Source organism: Myiozetetes cayanensis, unplaced genomic scaffold (assembly GCF_022539395.1).
Source record: "Myiozetetes cayanensis isolate MyiCay16 unplaced genomic scaffold, myiCay2020 scf19, whole genome shotgun sequence".
Lineage (NCBI taxonomy): Eukaryota > Metazoa > Chordata > Aves > Passeriformes > Tyrannidae > Myiozetetes > Myiozetetes cayanensis.
This window is the reverse complement of record NW_026087400.1, coordinates 9916922-9942248: the sequence shown is the minus strand read 5'-3', so window position 1 is coordinate 9942248 and position 25327 is coordinate 9916922. Positions and strand designations below refer to the sequence as shown.

Sequence of the window (25327 nt, the reverse complement as noted above, 5' to 3'; positions counted from 1 at the left end):
CACAGTGACAGACAGAGTTAAGCAGCATGACGAGGTGAGGCAAATTGCAATATTTAAAAAGTCCTTACTTAAGTCCTTTCTTCAAAGCTTCAAAAATTTTCTTCACCTGCAGTGGCTTTGGATCCCAGATCAGTGCCCCCTTCTGCAGGGAATTATAAGCCTTGGGGGGTTTCAGAGACATCCTTGATCTCACTGAGCTTCTGCTGAGAGACTTGCTGTAGAAAGAGAAAAGAAATACAGGGAAGATGCAAACCCCATCACCTGGGAGAAGGGAGATGCCCAACCCACGAAGCTTCCAGGCTGCAAGTTGTATGTCCAACTCCACAGGCATTTACTCAAAGAACAAAGCTCCTGGACACACCAGGAACACTTTCATAGGTAACATCAGAAACTTCACACTGCTGGCAACTGCTCAAGGTCTGCCTGCTCAAGCTCACATAAAAACCTTTAACAGTGGCCATTCCTCTGCCTGCACTCCATCCATTTAAACCATGGCTCAGAGCCCCACCACAGTTTTGAAAAGCAAACTACCCAGCCCAGATTGCATACAAGATAGAATCATCAAGGTGTTTTTTCAGCATCTGACACCTCCCTTAATTACTTTTAAAAGCAGCTACAAACCAAAATGAAATATTGTTTCCAACAGAAGTCCCACACAGAGGATATTTTGTGCCAAGCTACAGAGTTAGAACACTCTGAGCCATTACTTATATATATGTTTACATCATTTAAACCAGAAAAGGAGCTCTCTGCAGAGGATTCCTCCCTGGTTTACCTCTATCTAAATACTTCTCTAAGTCTTGGCTGGTTTTATATAGTTTTGTTAATAATCCCTGTAAGTTAAGCTTTCCCAATCTACCAAAGCAAGCCAAGCCAACTGGTGGCTCTCAGGAACTTTCTACCTTCTCTCCAATCTCTATTTTAAATTCAGGTCACTTGGAAAAACTACCAACTTCCACAGGCTTACCACTTAAGCACTGGCTTGACTTAAGTTCCAGGCATGTGACTGGAGGCCTAAGGAGATTCTTGAGCTTGGTGATTACAGCCCAGACCCAACACACCTGAGAGCTGTCCCTACTCCTATTATAGAAACCCTTGAGTAACTACTTTAATTATCCTCATCCTAAATGTCCACTTGCCTCCATTTTTTAGCATATGTTCTGCAAAAAATCTGATAAATTAGGTGTTGCCAAACTTTACTGGATATTTGATTTCTTCACTACAATGATTATCTTCATGTAAAGTGTTAATTAACCAAACCATTTGGAGCTCAGGTTGCCTATAACAAGGAACCCAACTCTTAAATTAGAAACTTGCATTAATATTGCTTTTCTTTATTAAGATAATGAATCTTTGAGAGGGTTTCAGCAGGAATAACACTGGAAGGGACAGTCTAGCCAACAACAGCAGTTGAAAGAGTCCCCTAGAAGGTTCATCACTTAAAATCCTTTCATGCTAAGAAGAAATAGCATCTCATTCCATGAGTTACTCTAATTAGCAAGACACTATATAGGACAGATAATCCTGTATTTTGAAATTAAACAGACCAAATTACTCCTGGGTTTTGTTTCATTTTGGAAAGCAAAGGACTTTGAAATTCACCTTCAGATTTTTGGACTGCGGATCCTAAATTCAGGAAATCACTTCCCTTCAGTTGGAAGTACAACATCTAAGTACTGCATCCACACAGGTTGGGATTCCAAACTCCCCCTTTTCCTCAGCATCTCCCACCGAGTGCTGTAGCCCCCACGAGCACTGATGTAAGAATCCCATTTTCACACATTTCATACAAAAGTTCAGTGGCTGACGTGGGCCTGGAGGGCCCAGTAGCTAAAAGCTGGATGCTGCTTTGCTGCTTTCCCTTGTGAACCTCATAATTTCAATATCAGATTTCCCACTTTATGGATAACAGTAATAATATTTACTTCCTGTGGAGCCCATTGTGGAGAAATACCAAGTCGTGTGTCTGACTGAGAGGCTCAAAAGGAAGTTGCTGAAGGAAAGCAAAAGTATATTTAGCATCTGCTTCAGAATGTCCATGTGGACCTGATTTGTGTGTCATCCTTTGGACAGACCTTGCACAGGGCCCCTGCAGGCTCCTGCTGTGTTTTGCAACAGTGCCTGAGGGACAGATAAGTTAGGAAAGGGTGATTAAAAAATGCTGGGGAAAGCTCTCATGTTCACTGGGCTGTGACTGAGTGTCTAAGTACACAAATCTTCCTTATTGCAGTGATTCCTGAGCAAAACTGTCTGTCTAAACACTTACATGATGAAAAGCAACATCTTAAAAATGCATAAAGAGAGGCATTTGGTTAGAAAACCTTTGCAGCAAGAAGTAACAGGATAACCTGAAGGGACAGATGAACTCCTCTGTCTGGAACACTCATACCCCTGCTGCAGACACAGCTGTTCAACACTGCTCCTGGTAGAGCCTTTCCCTGCTAGAACTCCCACTCTGCACCTAAACTCAAGTCTGTTTATATCATTTGGCAGAGTTTTTCTCCAGATCTTAGTGATTGGTGTGATTTTAGATGTCTGATCTTTGCTCGGGGTAACATTCATTTTCAGTTTCCACAACAAATCAGTTTATTCAAATTGAAGAGTTCTTGATGGTGTCACAATCATGTTGGGATTTCATTTTTTGGTCCTACTTTGTGTTTAACTAGAAGTTTGATCCAGTCATTTGGTTCTTTGGTAAGATGTTTCATTACATGACTCAGGTATTTTCCTGATACACAACAGTATGTTTTTGAGTACAATATTCCAAGGGGCATATTTCCCAACACTTCTGTATGATACTGCTAAATGATTCCCTTTGATATTATTTTAGCATGCACTGGCAGTCATATTAATTTTACATTTGTGTATCATATCTCCTAAAAGCACTCAACAGGCTTTACAGGATTGGTAAATTCAGAAAAAGCACTTCTAGTGGAAAAGCTGCAGCTACCTACACACAGCAATGCTGCCCAACAGCTTGTGAAAAGCCAAATGAGAAGATCAGTGCAGGATGGTTTAGCAATTATAGAGCCCAGCTGAAGGCTGGGCTCAGCCTTGGCTGGATTATGGATTGTTACTGAGAGCTGTGAGTTTGCAGTGACCTCCTGGCCCGTTTGATTCCTCCCTTCCTCCCTCTCCCTTGTGGCACTGCCAGGACACAGCCCTTCCTCTCATGAAATGCTGCTCTGCTTCAGTAACTCAGCAGGATCTGAGCTGGCTCCAGTGACAGATATTGCCAGGATTCACCATCAGCATCCCCATCTGTTTAAAGCTCTAGAAGGCTTTTGATTGCCATAACTACTGGGAAGGCTTTAGTCATCAGTCACTATTTGGCTGCTAGCAGGAAGGGTTGCAGCCCTTCATTTTTCCAGCAGAAATGGACACTATTGACAGTCTGATCCATACCCTCTGTAATCCAACCATCCCTGCAGTGCAGTGTGAAGAGCAGGGAGACAGTCTGGGCTGAAGTACAGCTGTTCAGCAGTGACCCATGGCAACACTCAGTAGTTTTAAGATGAAAATTGAGGAATGGCACCTACTCAGAGCTGCCTTAGGTTAAAAACTCCATTCCCAGGCTCCTGCCCAAAGGATCAGGTGCTTTGTTGTGGATGTTACTTACGCCAGCTTTCTGCTTTGCACCGTGCTGAACCCAGTGAAGGAGCAGCTCCTGCTGATCCCACCCCCATCACCAGGGGACACAAAGGTGAGTTTGACAGACATGGTTCCCAGTCAGGGAGTCTGTTGGCTTCTGAAATGAAACACAAAAACAGATGAGTCCAAACCTTCTTGGCAGTTCAGGCTCGTGCTGCTGCAAGGGTTGAGCTGCATGGAAGGGGAAAGTCAAAACAGCAAACAGGAGAATAACCTGAAAAAAAGGACTTGCCTGCAAATCCCGTTTCCTCTGTTGCCATCCACTATACAATTAATGAGGGACTGAACAGTCTAAAATGAAATCTCTCATGCCCTCTTCAATTTCTGATTGATTTTACAAACTCACTATGCAAAAGCCAGAATAGCCTCAATTCACAGGCTCTCTCCATTTGTGATTTTTTAAAAACCCTGTAATTGTCCCACTGCTTCAGGAGTCCAGGCCAACCAGTGTATTTCCAAACCAGCATGGATGCCAGAACAATACTTAAGCTCCAGACCTAGTGAGGTCCAAAAAGCAGTTCCTTGCATGTGTGCAGGGCCACACTGCAGTCAATGGTAGGATTGGCTGAGTGTGGTGCTTAAGCCCAAGGCAGAAGTCTGGTTTCAACAGTATATTTCAGGTTCATGCTCCTCCTCTGGCAGGGTTTCTCTTGGATTGCTCTCTTGTTTTCCATCAGTCAAACTCTTTGGCTTTCTGGAGAGCTGTGTTCTCTGCCATGTGTCTATAGAATCCAAGTCCCAATATAAGTAACAGACATATCCTTCAAAGCAGCTGTAGAAAATCACCCGGACAGTTCATATACAGAAAAATTCCCTTCCTTCCCCCCTCAAGCTGGTGTAATGTAAACACCACAACTGAGTAAAACTGGGTCAAACAAAAAGCTGCAGAATGTATTTGTAGGGAGAAGTACAAACTCCAACAAAGGGCTCTCTGTGGCCATGCAGATGTTTGTCCCATAATGGAGTGTGCTCTGAAGAACAGCGAGCTCTGAACTCCATCAGTGGATGCTCCCTCTAGCATGGCTACCAATGGTCACACAGAAGGCCAGAAATGTCAAGATAAGGCTCTTTCCCTGGCTCTGCCACTAACCTGGAAAGCAACCTCCTCACTGCTCTTCCAGAGTGCAGTTCCACTCATGAGAACTGAGTGGTTCGAGGTACTTCCCGAGAGGAACGGGCTTGGAGGGTGTTTTGCTAATTCTGGACTAGTCTACAAATACAGAAATTACTGCCAGTGGCTAAGGTTAGGTATCATCATCTCCCGAAGCAGGAACAGTTGCCCTGGATTTCCAGAAGCAGAGATCCTGCAGTGAGACTGCAGGTCTGGGAGAAGCCACTCAGTCAATTCCCTGGGCTGAGGTCTAAGACTCTTTGTCTGTTCTATGGGCTGTGCCAAGCTCCTGAAAACATCTGGGAAAAACAGGCAGAACATTTTAGAACAAGATGTGAAAATGATACATCTGAGCCAAACAGCTGCCTGCTTCGCAAGCTCACTGGTTTGTCAGAGGTGCTGAGCATGGCAAGGTATTTCACATCTCAGAGGATCAAAGTCCATGGGATTCCACAGCCTCAGTAGTATCCATGGAAATCTGCTACATGGAAAACATAGGTGCATCTAAATCACCTTTTAATCAAACTGCACAGCACTTACATACTCTTCCTTTGAAAAGATCCTCCTTAACACCCTTAATCAGACTTTGTACTTGCATCATATCACAGCTGAAGTTTCAAAATATTTTCCATTCTTTCCTCTAGTTTTCAGATGTTTGTGAGTCTGTGAACTGTCACCCCATCAAAAGGATCATTAGCCTGAAAAAACATGCAACTTACTGAAAAATGTAATTGCATAACAAGCTGTTAAAGGAAGAAATAAAAGGAATAGCCTCATGGTTATTGACCACATCCCTCAGCAAGCCTAAGCCAGATTCCCAGGATCTATTTGTCAGCTCTTTTAACCTGGGAAACTTAGTTCATGGGTAAAAAGGAGGAAGAAAGTGCAGGAGCAGCTTGTCTAATTTTACAGGACCTCTAAAGCCTGCATAAAGACTGACAGCCTTTGGAGCACCTAGACATGGAACAAACAAAACCAGGCAGGCCCTTGGCAGGGAACAGAAAGCAGAAAATGATGCGAAGACTCCTGAAGAAAATTCTGTGGCATTGAAGTCTAGAAGTGAAGGATTATGTTGGAAATATCCAGACCCCCAAAACTCAGCTGGGGAAAGAAATAAATCGTTCAAACTGCCCAGTCTCGATTCTGCTGCCACATGTGTGTTTATAAATCAAATGTACTTCTGTACTGCTGCAAATCAGTAGGAGTGAGAGATGACTTGGGCCTCACTTGGACATGGCCAAAAGCATTTTAGCTCCTCAGGGTCATCTCCTTTCTGTGACTGCACAGAGCTCAGTCCCGAGGCCACTGACCGTGTCACTCTGCTCTAACACAGCCACTCCCCAGAGCGACTCACAAGCACATTTCCCCAGTTCCCCAGGAGTGAAGGGAATTTCAGTCACGTTAGGAAAGCACCATTAGAGGGGTCATCTTTCTTACTCTGAAATAATGTCCACAAAGTCAAATACCTCTTGGTACACACCTATACATATATTTTTTTGTAGTAATCTAGAAATTTGACAGCTCCCTTCACACTTCTGAGCAGAGGACCATAAGTTGGATGTCAAGACAACATTTTATTTATAAGAAAGACTTATAAATGCAGTTGTTTAAACAGAGGGTTTTTGTAGCTGGAGTGACTGAATGAAGTGCTGAGCTATGCTACAAGTGCCCCTGAGAAAAAGCATCTGGACACATCTCAATTTCTATCCCCCCTTTAGGGTAGAAAGGATAAATCAGATAAGGACCCACAACAAATCTCAGTTCAAATCTGTCTCCTCACCTGCAAGCTCCGCTGTGCAGGCCAAAGTCTCCAAATCTTGTAAATACAGGGGTTCTGCCCAAGGGAGTAGAGGAACTTCCTCCGTTTTCCCCACAAGCACAGGATGCAAGGACAGGAGCTGGGCAGGAGCTGGCATATGCAGAGCACAAAAATATCAGGCCACAATGAGGGAGTCTATTGCCAGGGGCAATGAAACACCAAACTACTGCAAAAACCATGGAGCCTTCAAAAATTCCTATAAAGCTCGTGAGTGTCGAGCACACACCTCAACTGCCAGGGACCCATCCACTCAAATGTTTCAGTATCAGTTTTGTAGGACTGAGCCTTTGGGTCTCAGAGGGGTATTTTTAATATAAATCAAAAAAGGTTGGGTTTTTTTCATATTAAAGGAGTAGGTTTGTTTGCCCCTGTTTTGATGATTTGCCCTAACAGACTATTGGCATTTAACTTTTGGTGTTACCAAGTATTCAGGCATGTAGGGCCAAACACTGGGGCTCCTGTGCAGCAGTGAGGACACACAAACTGCGTGTTCTGCTCTGTCTCTGTTAGTTTTAGGATATTCCTCAAGCCAAATGACCTTCATCCTTTACAAACAAAAAACTGGGGTCTGTTTGTGTTTATGGCTAAACTTTTCCAGCCCTAGTCACATCTTTAATTGTTTCTGGGCACAATGGTTTCAGCAGTTTTATGAGGAAAATATGACTCACTGACTTCTTGCAAAATATTTCTTCTTGTGTTTTGTGCTTTAAATCAGTGGCCATGTTTTTGTGTCAGTACGTCCGAGAGGTTCACTTGACCTTGGTGAACTGCTGCTACAGTAAAGAATCTGTGTGTCCTTCAAGTTTGTGGTGCTCCAACTGTGAGTGAGCAGTTGGGTAGGAGACACACACTTTCTCCTGCTTGTGTGTCTGCAGAAGCTGTCCCAGACTTTGTCTCCCTCAGCTCATTGTGGGCACACACAGAGCTGACAACCTGGACAGCCAGATCTCCCCAGTGGGGCAGTACCTGCTGCTCACTGCTCATCTAAACTATTAGTCACTACAGAAAATAAACACAACTACAGACAAGCTATCAGTCATTAATAACTCCCCTTAGTGGGTTTCTGCACAGCACTGGACATGGGTTTATTGCAGAATTGCCACATGGAATCTACATCTTTCATAGCGTGGTTTTATAAAATTCAAAACTCCTAAGGTAGGGGTAGGGAGCTGGCTGGGTGAGGAGTGAAGTGACCCCTGGGCACAGCAGTGTTGAATCCACTGGGAACAGACACACTGTATTTAATCTTTGCTCTCCAGCATTCCTCCAAAAACCCACTGACCTCAGTAGCAATGTCTACTGTGCTGGATAAACATTCCAAATTTATCATTACAACCCCTTAAATTTTAAGCATTTTTGTACAACAGTTGGACAAACATTCTATTTATATACTTATTGGCAGAACTGGTTATTTTTCTAGGGAAGAAAAGTCATTTGAATTAGGGAGACAGTGCCCTTGATCTCAAAATACACCTCAGAATAGCTATTTTAACACAACATTACATGCAAATAGGGATCCTTTCTTCAAACAAATCCTGTTTTGATATTTAGCTTTTCTCTGGTAAAACAGATTTGTGAAAATGGAGGTAAGGGAGACAAACAACTGCCTGTGGTGAGCTTTTTGGAAATTCCTCCCTCAGTACTTTTGTCATCCATCTCTGAGGTACTAAGAGGTAAATTTTATTGCTCTTTTTCCACAGAACTTCTTGACCCAAACCTATTTAGCTCAGATTATTAGATGGGCCCTTTATTTTGCACCAAACTTACATCTGTCAGGTCGTATTTTGAAAATCTCACATGATTCAGGAATATAATCCCATTCTTGAAGGTACTTTAGGCTCTTAGGAGCTGGTTAATTGATTTTTAATAAGAATTACATTCAGAGCACACATTCTTTAGAAAGATGAGTCTTCAGTGTGTAACTCACTTTGGCACTTCAGCAGAATTTATCCAGGCAGATTCAGCTCTTGAGTATATACTTAAATACTGCATATCAGCCATACTTTCCTCCTGGCCAAACTCAAGCCATTAAAAGAAAATCAGATAAAGGGCTTTGATCCAAGTTATTGCTTTAGTCATTAAACCTTGCATGGGTTTATGCCAGCTTCTGGAAATGAAGTCCTGGAGCCCAGGTTTCCCAGGCAGCAATATATTTAAACATCATCAGCTGCTCTCAGACAGGTTCTCCTGTGCTGGAGGTTGTGTCTCTAATGGACCCATTTCTAGGGTGGTGCTCTGAAGACAGGACTCAACTTCCAAGCCTGGGATGAGCTGCTATTCAAGCTTGTGATTCAAAATGTTACTGTATTTCTAATCCCTTTCCATCTTAGCACACAGCTCCAAGTTCTATTCTCAGTGATAGTGTGCACATCCAGAGGAAATTCATCAGCCACCTATTCCAGATTCCCAGCAGAATCCAGCAGTAGAAGCTGGCCTGACTCAGTTAATGACCTGGAAACTATTTTTCAAGGCCTGGTGTCGGGGTTCACTTTGTGCCTCCCACCAGCAGCAGCACCCAGAGCACAGAGGGGACCTCTGCATGGAGCATCCCCACAGATTGGGCCCTTTCCCTCCCGGAAATCTGTCACTTGGAACCACAGCTGGCTGTAAATCCCACCGTGGCATTTGGCAGTGCTGTGATAAGAAAGGAGCAGTGATTGTATCTAAGCAAATCCTGGTTTCCCCCTTTGCCAGCCCGAGGCAGATCCCAGGGCCAGGTGGCATTTCCATGCCTGTGTCACAGCTCTTCCAGGTGCTGGGAGGCTCCTGCAGGGAGCTTGGCTTTCCTCCTGGGGAAAGGCACAGGGCAACCCACCCATTACCAGCTGATTTGGGAGCACAGGCCTTGCTGCTAACTCCTCTGGTTTCAATTTCCAACTTGATGACAAACTTGCAAGCCTGAATCAGGGACTCAGGAATGTGGCAGGCTCCTCAGGCTGGCCTGACTTGCAGTTTTCCCAGTGCTGGCAGAATCTGAGCCTGCAGTTGGCTGTGCTGTAATGGATCCTGAAACCCAAATTCCTGATGGGAAGAAGCAGATGGCGCTGAGGGAGAGCAGTTTACAAGTGAACAGGCTCTTCCATTTGTGACAAAAGAAAACTTGCCTATGCACTGAGTCCCACCAGTGCTGGCCTTGAAACGTTCCTTCTTCTTAATTATGAGCCCCAAGGATGATGACTCTGTCACACACACCTCATTCTCCTTGTTTTCCCCAGTCTGTGCCTGAATGAGTGTTACAAACAGACTTATCAGGTGTGATCATGTCTCCACCCACCCATCCTTCTAATGCAGGAGCCCATTGCCAGGTGTATTATGAAATAAGGAAGGTCCTTTATCTCAGCCTTAGGGCTGTGGAGAGTCCAAAGGCTAAGCTTCAACAGAAACCACCACGACGGATAGAGAAATGTTTTGATTATTACACTGAGAAGAATATATTAACCAGAGCAGACAACAAACTTCAGTAATAGTGAAATCTGATGTTCAGCGGTAAGTAGGATGTAATTTGCTATCTTCAAAACTTGAACCCTGTGAATCACAATATCCCAGTGCTTCTGAAGTGGGACAAGCTCTGTCATTTACCTGTCTGATCAGGAAAATTGTCCCTTTATTAAGAATTAAAGCATCAAGTCCACTTCCTATGGCAACCTTGGTTTATGCCCAGAAAGGTTACCAAGACAATTCTTGTGCCATAGAAATAATAAAGTTGCTAAATTAGGATCAGTATCCCAAGGAACACTGGGGAAAAAGAGGAAAAGTTTACCAAATGTCATAGAAGAGAGAAATAGATGAGACAAAAAGCTTATACTTTAAAGCCAAATAATGTCTTAAGTGCTGAGTAGACATAGAGTTAGTTCCTTTCAAAGTCAGTATTTCCAGTCCTGGCTAGTGAATCTTGGTACTTATCTTAGGATAATGAAAAGGAGTGTATTTTTTAGAAGGAGATATCAAACTCAAGAAAATTTAGAAAGTCTCTCATTGAGCCAGCTAACAACTGCAGAGTCAAAGAATGACTTGGTGTGTTGGAACATTTAATCTAGGCTGAATTTATTCAGTATCTTCTAACACAGGCTTGAAGTCATTATATTTTCTAACAAATTAGGGTAGCTGTCATAGCATTCTTAACACTGATGTCCCCTTTCTCTAGACACTCCACAAGCATGTAAATCTACTTGTGGAAAAAAACAAGGACTTTGAATATATGTGGCTATATCTGTACTTTCCCCTTCCCTTCTTACCAGTTCCTAACACACATGTTCTGACATTCAGGGTCCACATTTTTTATGCTGTTATTCTCTGCTTTTATTTGGTTTGGGCTTGTTTTTAATGAGGTGAACTTTGCACAGCCCAACTTTAGCTCCTATAAAATTTGTGTCTTAAATGGCCAGATTTAGTGATTTTTTTTTTTCCCCTCTGGAAAGAAAAAGCCCTCCATACTCACCACAGAGCTGTACTTGGAACCAGATGTCTGACCCCCTTTCAACTGAACTAATGAGGACAGGAATCTGGTCAGGAAAACTTCTGTCTAGGTTTTGACTTTGGAATTATGGAAAGAGTACTGCAAAGACTGATGCTTCCACATAAAGAGAGGGGAAGAGGATGGTGATTCCACTGATGAGGAAAGTTTGCACTTCTGCACTGGCTTGAAGGCACTTCCACCCTCCAGCCCTGTTCATCCCAGTGTCACTCCTACCCTTGAACTCACACAAGAGTCCCACAGAGAGCAGGCAGAGCCTCAGGGGACATGAACTGTGCAGCTCTGTTCAAAGCAGTCTATGTACAGAAGCCCAGGGTTTGGCTCTGGGTCACCTTTGCATTTGGCAGGTGTGAAAAGACTCTGCATCTTTCTGTAAGACATAAAGTAGACCAATTATTGAGGTGTGAAACTACTGATGCTGCGAAAACCAAAACTTCCAATAGAGATCTGACTGAACATGAACATTTTTAAACTAACTTTGCCCATCAGTGTGTTTTTAAAGCACAAAGTGTCTCCTGCTGCTAGCTCAGAAAGGTTTTTAGGACCATCACTTCTCTGCCCAATCTTGCTCCCAGCAAAGTCACTGGGAGCATTGCCATAACACAATGAACAAGACCTTTGAGGTCATCATTTGGCACTCCAGCTGGAAAAATGCATTAGTGTGGCTTTCTAGAGAAAAGATGCATCAGATTCTCCCTCTGGTTCCTATCTTAAGCTTCTTTTAAAAAAATGATTCTTGATTTGTCTTTCTGTGTCCTTCATCAGTAGGTTCCTTGTGGCATAGAGGGGGTTCCTTGCACTGAGCCACAGCAGCAAAAAAAGAGTCTTGTGAGACACAGTCATTACATGCAGAGTAAACTGGGTTTAGTGGGGCCCTAGTTCCCCTGGGGACTACCATAATATAAATTATTAATAATAAAAATAAACATTGGCTAGCTTGAACTTCTCTTCATTCTCTCAGAGCTTATTTTTGTGACAGAATTAGCTAAATAAAGCCCACTTGAAAGAATGTTTAATTGCAAACTATCCAAAGAAAACAAAATGGAACTAATTGGTTCTTAGATATTAAACATGCAAAAGGAGATGGCTTTGGAAACAGCTGAAAGACTAATGTGTCCTAAGCTACAAATGGTGAAGTGAGCAGTTAAGCAAAACGCAGTCTAAACTGAACCACATTTGCTTTTAAACCAGATAGTCAAGTTTTGTCAGTCTGGTCCTGCCTAAGAGACAGCTTTGAATTGTTTCAAGCCTAAACAGAATTAGAGCAATAGTCTCTGAAAGTTATAAAATCAGAAGAGCCAAACTTGTGTACTGACTTGTGGACATCTTTTGCCCAGGAAACACTACATAATCTACAATGCTCATAACTTCATGGAGTGCCCTTTCACTCTATTCCAGCCTAAAGAAAGCATCTTAGCAAAGACAACTGTTTCAAGTGGTTTTTCTAAAGCAGCTATTTTCTTGCAAGTTGGGTAGGGAGAGCTCACAAAGCCAGTTCTGACAACACATCTCCAAAGGAGAGTGGTGGTTCCTTCCATCAGAATAACTGACTGCAGATCTGCCTTGGCCTTTGTAAACCTCCTTTCTTCAGCACTGTGTTTTTGTTATTGCTATTTAATTCAAATATTTCACAGTCAGCAAATAGAAAGAATCTCTTTGGTCGTGTGAAAACTCCCTCTTCATATTCATTAAAGGTTAAATAGTTGCCATACTTATTTCAGAAGTATTTCTAGCAAGGCCAGGAAATTATATCTCTAATATATTGAAATTTATAAACAAGGAAAAAAAACCTCTACATTAGAAGGGAGCAAGAAGTAGGTACATTATAACCAAAATCATACAGTAAAAAAACCTTAAAATATTCATTAGCGGTAGAAGAATTTTTCTCTGCAGGATCACTACGTGCAGCGAAATCAGACTGGTGCTCAGCCATTGAAGGGGCACTGCCTAATCAGCCACATGTTTACCTTCCCACTTATCAATAACTGACAGTAACAAGACTTCTGCCAGAGATAGCAGATTCCTAGAAATGCCAGGCCCCCCTACAACACCCAGCCCAAGCACACAGAGAGCTACTCACTGCAAAAAAAAAATGCAGACAACTGGAAGTGCTAAGTAGGAGCCACTCAGCAGGATCAGTCGAGATCAAACCACTTCAACATTTAGGCCAAAAGTTAATGTAGTTTTAAGGTCCCTTGAAATGTTGTGAATATCATCAACAAACACGGCAAGAGTCACTCATGAAAATGCATTTCAGCTCTGTGCACAAAAAAAAAAAAAAATCAATCAGCTCTGTCTCCTTCAAAGACTGTGAACCCAACTGTTTGTTCCCTGAGGACTCAAAGCTTTTACTGCAACTAACACATCTGCTTAGTGTTTCCTACTTTTCAGCATCACAAGGAGTTTTTCTTAGACCTTGGACTGGTTTACTCAGCATCTATCTATGTGTAAGTACCAAACAAAACTCCAACAGGAGAAAGACCTGAGGTCTCCTGCCAGTTTGTTTCTACCTTTCTCCCCAGAAGACTCAGGCAATCCTGGCAAAGGAGTGTTCTTAGAGGGGTGTTCAGCCAGCATAGCTGTGTCTGTATGGGTTTCATTATTTCACATTCCTCTTAGTGCTCACAGCTATGCCAGAAACTTTGTAACACAGATCTACACAACTACACAAGAGAGCTTTGCTGCTTTGAAACAACTAGTGCAGTCTGAAAGGTATTAACAGTCTGCAGATCATGAAAAATCCTCCACTGTGAACACTGTCTGTACTACCAGCACCTCTCAGCTATCCAAATAATGCTGATCCTTAGTGCATCAGCTCCTACTGCCCCAACAGAATGAGGGCAAACAACAGCCACCTTCAGAATATGCTGTGGAGAGAAGTGACATTATTATAGTCACTTCTATATATATATTATTTTATATGTATATAATATATATATTATATATGGTCACTTCTATAGTCACTATATATAGCTTTGCATTGTTATAGTTCTTGGAGCTGCAGAGAGAGGGAACACAGAAATGGATGGTCAAATGCCTTATCCACACTCACACTGCTTAATCATAGAGTCAGAGAATATCCTGAGTCAGAAGGGATCCTCAAGGATCACCAAGTCCAACTCCTCCTTGACTGATAATTTAAGGAGTCGTGGTAATGGATGAGAAACCTGCGAAGAGCATTAAATTCAGGACAACACACAGGCAAACCAGTTAAATCTCAGTATTGTGATGAGTCCAGTGATATCAAAGGCATTACATGTTACTGATCTCCCCTTTTGGCATCAGAGAGGCCTGATTTGTGAAAGAGATAATCCTCAGCATCCTGCCAGATGGGCCTGAGCCGATGGCAGCAGTGTCTGAAATGCTGAAAGCTGCTGTGAGCAGTGACCAGCCTGCCCATTAACCGGGAACCATGGCTGGCTGGAGAGGCAGGAGGTAGAACAGGATGTCCCTGGGATGTTCTCTGTCCCCTGGCAATTTTCCCACACTTGCAATCTGACCCTCCAACCATCAGCATATGGACCATTGATCTCATGAACTCACATTTGTGATCCTCCACAGAACTGCCATTGAGAATACACAGGCCAGAGAACTTCCTGGCAGAAAGTCACCCTTGGGTGATCTTCAAAATTCAGAAATGGCCATTCAGATAGAAAACATGTTGACAAGTGATTCCAACAATACACTAATTCAGGTCCAGAATTAAATCCAGATTCTGACACAGTTACAGCAGCAGTGGCAGTCAGTGCATTCAATGTTCTAATAGAAAAATGGTGTTTTGCTCCATTTGACTTGGCTCACTCGAGAGATATTTACAGTAAGATACAGTTTTACTGTATTGTAAAGATAATTTGACAATTACAGGTCAAAGTATATTCACTTATTGTTTTAAAAGGAACTAGAAGCAGTCAAACTCATACACAAAGGAGGAAAGGTTCCTCATGTGTTACTACAGCTCTGGAGAAAACAGACACAGAAATTATGTCTGGACTGGAGGTCTCACCAGAACACACAGTATATGTTCTCATCCTAAGCCTTCTCCTGCAGAGCATGAGCTCCTTACAGCTGTGGGTTTGTTCTTGAAGAACCCAAGCTCAGGTCATTTTGAGATACTTTGCACTGCTCCCTAAATGTTTTGCACTTCTGCTGTTTGTTTGCAGGCAGCAGGGATGCCTGTGATTTTCTAAGGTTATTTAAATTCTCTATTTGTTAACAAATTACATCGGTTGCACAACACATTGGCATGTAAACCCTTCAGAAAAAGGGAGAGGCACAACTGGGCCTCAGTGGAATTGGGAACAAGCTCCAGTGAGTTCAGCAGAGTTACACAAAGGCCAGCTCTATTGTCTCATGGCAGTTGTGGTTAATTGAAGGAGTAGTTCCCGTCAGCTTTCTACATGCCAGGACTCTTCAAAGGTGGCATTACCTTGGAGATCCCCGTGTGGGTTCCAGTTCAGACAATGAGTAACAAAGGCCTAGTGACAGATTTCCATACAGTCTGGGCATTTGCTGCTGCACTGAAAGCACTGTAAAGGCACACAGAGAGGTGCAGTTACATGTATTGATACAACAAATGTACCCAAGGCTGTGGTGTTACACGTGGAGTCAAACCAGGTGTTTGCAGACATGAGCCAGCCTCTTGACCTGCTCTTTTTTGTCTTCCACTGCAAAAAACAGGTAACCAACTTCCTACAGATCAGTTCCTTCAAAACTTTAGACAAGCCTCAGAACTTTCTGCGGAGATCAAGTCTCAGCCACATCCATACACTGGAGTGCAATGATTGCTCCAACAGCCGCACGTGCTTTGGGAACATCTCGGGGTGTCAGTTCTTTCAGAAAACCCCTGGCCTACCATTTTAACTTTACAGATCTCATCAAAGAAAATCCTTGCTCATATTCTGGAGAAATCTTCTAAACCCTTTTTGTAAAATCTCAGTTACATAATGGAGGAATTGCAGAAATTCAGTGCCCGGGTGAACTGAAGGTTATTGACACCGGGTTTTTTCTGCACTAGTAGAAATATAAACCTATTCATGCCAACACTAAAGCAGTAAACATTCAGATTTTAAAGCACACTGAGGCCTTTGAATTGCCTCTCTGTTTATCTGTTCAGGTCCAGTATTGGGAAATTATGTTTCCCTCTTCAAGTCTTCGGTAATTTAAATAATAAAACACAGGTTATATAAGCGCAGAGAATTATGGAAAACCGTAAGTAGAAAGTACGTAGTTTTAAAATGTATTTGAATAACTCAAATACAGTTGAACTGACATTATTCAGACTTTCCAGTCTTATTCAATATTGGATTGAAACCAATCCCAAGACATTTCAGCCCAAAGGAGGTTTTTAAGAAAATTACAAGTACCTACATTTCCAGTTTACAAGGTCTGTCTGGGAAAGCTCTACCGCCCAAGGAAAGACCAGCCTACCTTCTCATGGGATCAAACAGAAGAGATGTCAACTAATTAAGGGGACATTTGGATCACCTTGTAAACATAAGGACGCCCCAAAGAGCACCCAAAGCAGAAACCTGGATGCAAATATCTGCGGTCTTGGAGCAAAACATGGATGCAGATTCCAGTCCCCATTTTACACTGGAAGTTCATTTCTAACCTGTGCAGACACAAGCTGTAGGCCCAGCTCTGCATTCCTTCCACACCCAGGGTTGGAGTTCTGCCTGAATAAGGAATGCAAGAGAGAAATGAATTCCTTATCGGCCTGGCAGATCTTGTTTGGTGATGTACATGCCTGTGAACCTGCCAGAACTCAAATGTGGGACGTGGCACCCAGCCGAGCTCCAGAGCTGGGAGACTGCAAACCACTGCTCTGCTCTGTAGGACACTTGAAATAGGTAGAACTATTTCCATAAGTAACTGCTCCTAACTCTGGGATACCTGGATATATTCTGATATTTCTGTTAGAAACAATTTTCATCAATGGAAAAGTGAAGATCCCTCCCAGATTTGTATAAAAATGAGTAACAAAGGGAACAAATTGTGTATTTCCAAACTGAGGGGCATTTAAAAAGATAGCTATATGGGAAAAGATTTAATAACCATAAATCCCACAGTGGGAAACACTAAACAAACAAATAGGAAGAGAAGCTTTCTCAGCAGAACATTGTGTGTCCATTGCCCTCCCAGATCACAGGGCATCTTGTACATACAGATGCTTATGGCAAAATTTTTCCATCATTCCAAAGAGACACAAACTTCACCCTGGCTTTTGATAAGATAAATCAATTATGTCTCCTTCAACTCCACAACCAGCAGCATTTCAAAATCTTCACACAGAAAGACCTCCCAAATGCACAAATGACAAGGAACTGTGGAAACAAATCTCTTTATGTGTGAATCTTGGTCTTTTTTAAATTTTCCCAGGGCTGGGGCCTTCCTGGATGCTTTTCTCATTCCTGTCCCCAAACAAAATGCAAAACTGTAGGACAAAGATGTGGTCAAAAGAGTAAAAAAGACATATTAAGGTAATTTACGTTGCATTTTGTTCAGACAAATATTTTCATAATAGTTGAGAAAGGAATATGTTTAATAGAGCATCCACTATTTTGAGAAAAAGAAATGCCAGCTAAAATCAAGGGTTTTGGCTACTTTAAGGCTTCCTAGGCAAGATTAAATCAAAATATTTCCTGTAAACATTCCCTCTTTTCGTCAGCATGTCAATTGTAGTAAGTAAAATGTGATACTAATTCTCAGCATCAAAATCTGGGATAACTTTATAAAGTCAAATGTTTCCTTACTTTCACAGAAACAACTATTACTGGAAATATTTTCCAAAGCATGTTGCAAGTGGAGGTAAGTAAATCAGATAGCATGCTGCACATTTTTCAAGGAAAAAGTTTCTAAAAATGAGTCAGGATTTAATAAAAAATGTCTCTGAGGTACGTAAGTCATGCCCATAATAGAATATTTTTCAATTTTCAGCCCTGTATACAGCATTTTAAACCACTAACAGATGTATTGAAACAAGAAGCAAAACTGTCCCTAATTCTTTGCTGTGCACACACATGGACAGAAACATGGAAACCAATGGGAGGCTCTTAAACATTTTCCACGAGAAAGACAATTTGCTCACAATTCCTTTTCCCTTTAAATTGTTTCTGTGGAAACACATCTGGTGCTGTAATTCTGGGCCAGACCATTAACTATCCTGAAAGAAGAAAGTTATGTTGTTGTTCTGGTCTGCAAGAATGTGCAGCAGAGAGAGATCTGTGAATCCACGTAATCAGGTCACCCTTATTGCCTTCACAGAACATCAGCTACAGACATTTATGCATAGCTGAAAATTACAAGTTTTAAAACATTTCAGCAAGGGTTAGAGAACACTCTCATGGCAAACACGCTGTCTATAAGCCAGGGTTTTTTCAACAAAATGATGAGTGCTTTGCTACTGCTGTTTCTACCACGTGAGGTAGGTGAGGGAAGGACTCAGCTAAGAGGACCACGGTTCATTCCCTAATCTCAAACATAACTCTCCCTATGGAATGGAGAGGGACTGATGTTGATTTCTTATCATCCCCCAGCACTACGTAAACATTGCTGGATTATCACCATTTTCCAGAGGAGGTATTTCAGGAGCACAGAATGCCTGGAGTGTCTGTTAACTCAGCTGCCCCTGTGGGGAGTTACCCCTCCCAGAATCACGGAATCACTGGGGCTGGAAAAGCCTTCCCAGACCTGTCCGATCCCCACCTTGTCACCCAGCCCAGAGCACTGAGTGCCACATCCTTGGACACCTCCAGGGATGGGGATTCCACCACCTCCCAGGGCACCTCTTCCAATGCCTGGACACCTTTTCCATGGAGAAATTCTTCCCAAAACATGCATCCTGGAAGCTCTTGAGGACCAATAGATTTTACTGGCCTTACTTGAAATCATAGGAACCTATGGGTGCTTGGTGTAAGTCCTGGACGTCCCAGCTTGGGCACATCAGCAATCTCAGGATGTGTCATCTGAACAACTTAGTTGTGGAGACAGGAAAATAAAACAAGAATAAAAGCTTACAGCCCCAATTCAGCTTGCTCAGTCAACAAATGAACAGGGTTTTAATCACTAATAATCCTGAAAAGTCATTCTCAACTCTTAAATCACACTGCATGACTATAATCTAATGCAAGATATTACGGCTATTTTACCATGCAACTGAGACTGACATCTCAAAATATAAACTCTGCCATGGACATAATTCATGGTCCAAGGGCCAGGGCAATTTCCAAGGGCTACAGCACTCCCTGAACTCAGCCTGTAGCAACAAGAGTTAAAAAAATAATGGAAGTGGATTTTTGCTACTTCATCAAGCAGATCAGGGACGAATTCATGGAAAGAACATATCTGATGAATAACAAAGTATCACTGACACAGTCACTTTTCCAATAATAATTGCACTTTAAGTTCTCCATAAAACAATTTTTATTATTTAACTTGAAACAGCTAAATTCAAATCTAGAGCAGTTACATATAAATCTGTTTGCTAACTGCACTTAAAGTATTTCTGTATTAGTGACAGAGAACACAAGATCATCTTGGTGTTCTGACCTTCTAAATTACTAATGATTAAACGCCTTGATTGGCTGAAAACCAAGTTTTGCCCTAAAAAGTTGAATTGAATAAAAATTACGGTTTTCAGCCACTCTGTCTTTGAAGACAGACTGGTTTAAAGCAGTCTGTCCTCAGGGATAATAAACTGGCAGCAGAAATGGAAAAGTTGAAAAAAGTGGATAGAACCTGGTATTTCATAAATATGTATGTCCCTTTTGTGCTTCCGGAGGCAGCATCTGAGGATGGGAATCGAAGCCAGGGCCTGAGCACCTGTAGCCATTAAAGGCTGGCTGATGGCCCTTGCACGACTTGCTGTCTGTATAATTTTGGATTGTCACCAGCCAATCACCTTCCAAAAATCCAGTTCTGGGCAATAACAGTCTGGATAATTCAGCTCTGTCTGTTCCCTCTTTCTCAGCCTTTTGGCTAAGATCAAGTGTGCAGATTTAACTAATATTAAACCTACCATTATACATAAAATATCTCCTTCACTTCCAGTCTTTCTATTTATTTCATCCAAACGAAACAAATTAATAAGCCTTCTGAGACAGTTCTCCCTCCCTCGATTTATCTTGTATAACCTTCTATGGCCAGAACCTCTGTTTTGTCCTGGTGCTCTGTAACTCCACATTATCACTCCTCAAACCCCTGAGAAAGACACACAGTAAGATTGTAACTTTCCCTTCCCCACAGACTGAGTCTGGTTTCCCTTTCTAGCCATAGTGGCTCTATTCCACTTCTGAGGCTCTTTATGAGGATATTGCAAAGGAATATTTGTGAAGGAATTAGCTGTGGAAGGCAATAAAGTGCTGTTGGTAGATGTGATATTACAGGGTCCCAACTCCCTGCCTGGATTGCTCCTAAGAAACCCAGGGTTAGAGAGAACGTTGTAGAGAAACTGTACAGCTGTTCTTTGTCTTGACAGAAGGAAATCATCTCATCTTTACACTACCCCTTGGGGAATGCCATTACATAACTCACTGTTTGGCCCATATCTCCATGGTTCTGGCTCCGTGCTGTTAACAGAAACACCACTGCTCCCCTGCAGCTCCAGAGTGGAGCACCAGATCCAGATGCATGATCTGTCACCTCAAGGAAGCCCTTTCTTTCCTCTAAAGAGTATCCAGACTCTTAACTGCAGGAAAATTTTACCAAGCTAGTTGTTCACTACCAGATCACAAGTGCTGGATGTCACACATCTCTCTCTAGACCTGGGGCATAAAGAGGCTGGACCTGCCACTCAACGGCAGCTCCAGCCCATTTTGGCAGGTTTTGTGCAGCTTTTCCTGCACTAATACATGTGGTGCTTATGTCACTCACTCTGCAGACTTCAGAGAAGGAGCATGGAAGGGATCAACTACAAAGGGACACAACAGAGAAAGAGTTTCACTTATACACGTTCCTTTAGCCACTACATGTCTCTCAGATGTACCTCTCCACTCAACACCAGTGTATGCACTGCACCTCATCAGTAGGTGCAGCTCCCATTTTACAGCTGTGAAAACACAGGTATAGACGGATTAGGTCTTGATCCCAGCAAAGGAAATGACTGAATCAGGAGTCTGAGCACTGGTGCTGGTTCAACACTAAAGAAACGGCTCAAGAAATATGTAGCCTTATTTTTCAAATTCCTTCAAGTTTCTTTGGTTGATGAACAACTGTATTTCCATATGGCCCAACTTATTTAAAACACTTTTTAAAAGGGGAAATTAAACTCTGTGTGAATCAAAATGTAACTGGGCTGTGACCCAAAACCTCAATTCGTATTTATGAGCAAATAAAACGTAAACTCTGCACAGACAAAAAGAGTTAACTAAAATATAACCAGTCCATACAATGACACCTCCAAAACACAAACCCTACAGGATGGCATTGTCCTGCTGCTCTCACTGTTCCACCTGCTCCAGCCAGGTGCTCCCCGGGTGTTTCCTGGTGTGAACAGCTTTACCCTGGATAAAAAGCTACCAAACCTCTTTGCACCAGTGCAGTCTCTGTAGGAGTATCAGCATCCTCTGAAGCTTGTCCACTTACAGATGCCTGCAGACTCCTCAGGAGATCACCTGCCCCACAGGTGACTATATCCCCACTATAGGTGACTGCATCTTCCCACAAGTGACTGACATGTCCCCCTATAGGTGACTGCGCATCCCCCCCACAGGTGACTGCCATGCCCCTCCATAGGTGACTGTATCCCCCCCACAGGTGACTGCCATGCCCCTCCATAGGTGACTGTCATGTTCCTCCATAGGTGCCCGCGGCTCTTACCTGCCGAGGCCGTGCCGGTGTCCCCGCGGTGCCCCGCACGTCCCAGCCCCGCGTCCCGGAGTGTCCCTGCCCCGTGCCCGCCGCCGGTTCCCCCGCGCCAGGTGTGTCCTACCTGCGCTGCCGGCGGGCGCGGAGCGCGGCGCGCCTGTCGCGGCTGTCGCGGCTGTCGCGGCTGTCGCGGCTGTCGCGGCTGTCGCGGAGTGGCCGGGCCCGCCGGGACGGCCCCGATACCGCCGCTTATCGCCGCCGCCTGTCGCCCAGCTGGGCTCCGCTTCCAGGAAGCCGCGGCTCCGGAGCGCTTGTTTGCCGCTGGATGCCGATGGCCCCGTCCCGCTCGCTGCCTCTGCCTTCCTCCTTCCTTCTCTCCTTCCCTCCTTCCCTCCCTCCCTCCCTCCGCCCTCCTCCGACCCCCCTCATCCTGGCAGGGGGGCTGGGAACGCGCCGCGCGGCTCCAGCACATGCCGAGCCGGCGGTCACGGCCCGGACCCTCTGCTATTAATCAGGAGCATCCCAGGCGCCCTCCCGCTCGCTCCAGCTGTTCCACTCCGGGCCCCACAGCGCCGCAGGGCAACGACAAACCGGCATCACACGCGGGGACACCCGTCCCTGCCCCCCCGCCCTTTACTCCTCCGTTCCCCTGACCCCAACTCTTACGCCTTTGCTTCTTCTCAGGCCTTTTCTCCAGTGCCCAGATTCCAGCCTTTCCCATCTTCCCCATCCATTGCTCACTCCTCCTCTGCCCTTACCCCACGCTCTCTCTTCACTATCCCTTTAAAGGTTCCCTCCCCTTACAGCCCTCAGTCATACAATCCTAATCATCATCTTTCGTTTTCCTACTGCCTCCTCCCTCTCACCATCCTACCCTCCCAGAGGTTTGCTAGGACTGAGGAGATGTAATTTGCTCTCTTTTTTTTTTTGTTGACCAAAGCCTGCTCCGAGTCCTTCATGCTGCACCCACTACTGACCTCCTCCTTGCTTCTGCAGGCAGATACCGTTCCTCGGGAATGGGTTGCCTTCTGCTGGCTTTGTAGACACCTTCCAGGCGATCCTGGCAAAAAGAGGTGAAGCTGTGATACAGAAAGCAGGCTGGAATCTCCCAGTTCCTCATGTGCCCCCAGGCACCCCCACACTCACACCTCTCTCTTGAGGAACACCTCACACAAACACGTCCCTGCCCTGGGCAGAGCACCCCAGGTTACACTGTGGCTCATCCATTTCCATTTTCCCCCGGTTTTTAGCACCACTTCCCCATGCTGACTGACTGACAGCACAGGAAGCCAGACACTCCCCAGAGGGAAAAAGAGCTGACTGTACGGAATTTGGACATGCCCTTACGATAACTTATTACTAATAGTGTTTGCTCCCCCTTTGACCATGCTCTGCAACACCCAGGACACACACCAGACTCTCCCACCCTGTTTCAGGAGGATAAAACACAAACTGAAGTTCTCAAAGCACCCGTTGACCAGAGACCCCATCCAAGAACCTGTGAGGACAGAGCTACCACTTTGTTTTGCGGTACTTTATCAAGTTGATTAGGATTTGTATTTTTCTGTGCACATGCTTAAAGGAAAGTCTTGAAAGAGGCAAGAGAAGATCTTTTGCACAGCTGAACGTGTTTTTAAGGAGATGCATGAGGGAACTGACACACATGAAAGGGAGAGCAGTAAGAGACAAAAACAGATGGGCTGATGGAGTTGGCTGAGTCAATAATTCAGACGCTTCAGGTTTTTTATATATGAGACAGAACTGTGCTGAGATGCAGTAAAAGTGGGTTTCATACCTCATCTTGAGACTGGATGGGGCCTGGAGCACTGGAAATGGCAGTGGTGATCCACCATGGACACGAGAGCTGGCGTACCTAGGAAAACAGATGAGATGCAAACACATGGACTTGTACAAGTAAGTACAGAATATACTCTAATAATTGTGACTCTACTAACTCTTACCTTGACTTTCTGGTGTTTGGGGATTTTATGATCAATCACACTGACTGCCTGAAGATCTCCTGGCAATTATAACTGCAGCAGCTACATGTCCTGCCACTGTGCTCGGGTTTTCCAGCCCCAGTCAGCAATGGGTGTGTGCTCAGCCCCAGCCGTGCAGAGGGTCAGGGCAGCTCCTGCAGAACTGCACTGAACGCGGGCTGGGAGCTGCAGCAGTTCCCTGATTCCATGTGACGGTCCCACAGCAGGGTGGGGCACTCTGGGACTAGTTTAAATCAACTTAACTGGATTTGCAGGAGGACATTTGTCAGAACACCAAATCTCTGCAGGAGCCCCATGCAACCAGTTGACCAAAACTGTTACTGTCATTTCCTCCTGAACATGAGACTCGTAACAAATTCACAGACCAGACCTGACACAAATGACCACGGCTCCCTCACTCCCAGTGCAGATGTCCCCATTTACTTCAGCTGAGGATCATTTAATATGTTTTTATTCCAGTTTATTTTTTATGATCTTCATTTGCTGTGTCTTCATCTGGTGTGTTTATGTGGCTGGTGCTTGGTTTTCATTATTTTTAACTGCATTTCAGATCATTTGCTCTATGGTTTTGTTCACATTCTCCTTTTCCATGAAATTCTAATAAAACACTTGGCTACAGATTTTCCAAATTGAATACTGATGTTTAGTGCAGATAATTATGTAGAAGGGTTCAAAGTGAGTTCTATAATGTAACAATTTACATATTCTTGAAAACAATGGACGCAAACCTACAAATTATTGTTACAAGCTAGTTTCACATTCTTCTGGAATTTCCTTTAGAAATGCATATGTTTAGTATTCTCACGCATATGAAAAGCAGTAAATACTGCATTGCTGGCACCACTATAATATTTACAATGAAAAAATAAAACACACTCTGATGTCTCTCAGACCTCAAGGGACACACACACAAAAAAATGCCAGCACATTTTCTTCAGAATCTCAAAGCGCTTCACAAAAGCCTTTCACAAATTCAGCCACTCAACATCCATCAATATATGCCAACGATATACAAAGATCATTTTAAAACAAAGCATTCAGGATGGTTGGAACAGCATTACACATTCCATGTTTCAGCATCACCAGTGTCCTGGCATAATCAGATTAATCATAATTTTATTGTTTAAGTATTGAATTAAGTAGTTTTTGTTTGTTTTCTAAATGGACCGAACTACAGACGGCAAACCCTGTGAGCAGACCAGACCAGCCTTCTCAGGAAGATCCAGACTAAACTGACTTTCAGAAAGGCTGCTATAAACCATAACTCTGTTTATAAAAGCAATAGCTAATAACTCAGTAGTTGGGCCTATTCCTGTGATCCTTTGCACCAGGCTGACTTGGAGAGACAATAATTCTTCTTGCAGCTCCTAATGCAAGCAATATGTATGAAAAAATTTGCCTGTGTCTCCACCCCACCCTTTTCTATTTTGTATTTTTTAATTGTAGAACGCTGGTTAAATGTTAATAAC

General features: G+C 43.5%; 1 protein-coding gene across 7 annotated transcripts in view; it reads right to left on the bottom strand.

Moving 5' to 3' along the window:
- RIPOR3 (RIPOR family member 3) overlaps positions 1-23899 on the bottom strand; it is a 45702-nt gene extending 21803 nt beyond the window's left edge. The window contains exons 1-5 of one of the 7 annotated variants that reach the window (XM_050314087.1): positions 23820-23899; positions 23654-23731; positions 22836-22918; positions 3620-3748; positions 69-215 (exon numbers count right to left, since the gene is read on the bottom strand). In XM_050314087.1, coding sequence (XP_050170044.1) covers positions 69-215; positions 3620-3720 — 248 coding nt within the window. In that variant the 5' untranslated portion in view covers positions 3721-3748; positions 22836-22918; positions 23654-23731; positions 23820-23899. Of the gene's footprint in view, positions 1-68; positions 216-3619; positions 3749-11019; positions 11037-13135; positions 13790-16666; positions 16747-21870; positions 22044-22524; positions 22657-22835; positions 22919-23653; positions 23732-23819 lie in introns of those variants that run through there. The other 6 variants (XM_050314090.1, XM_050314091.1, XM_050314089.1 and 3 more) reach the window with 6 other exon arrangements.
- Between the last annotated feature and the right edge of the window lie 1428 nt (positions 23900-25327).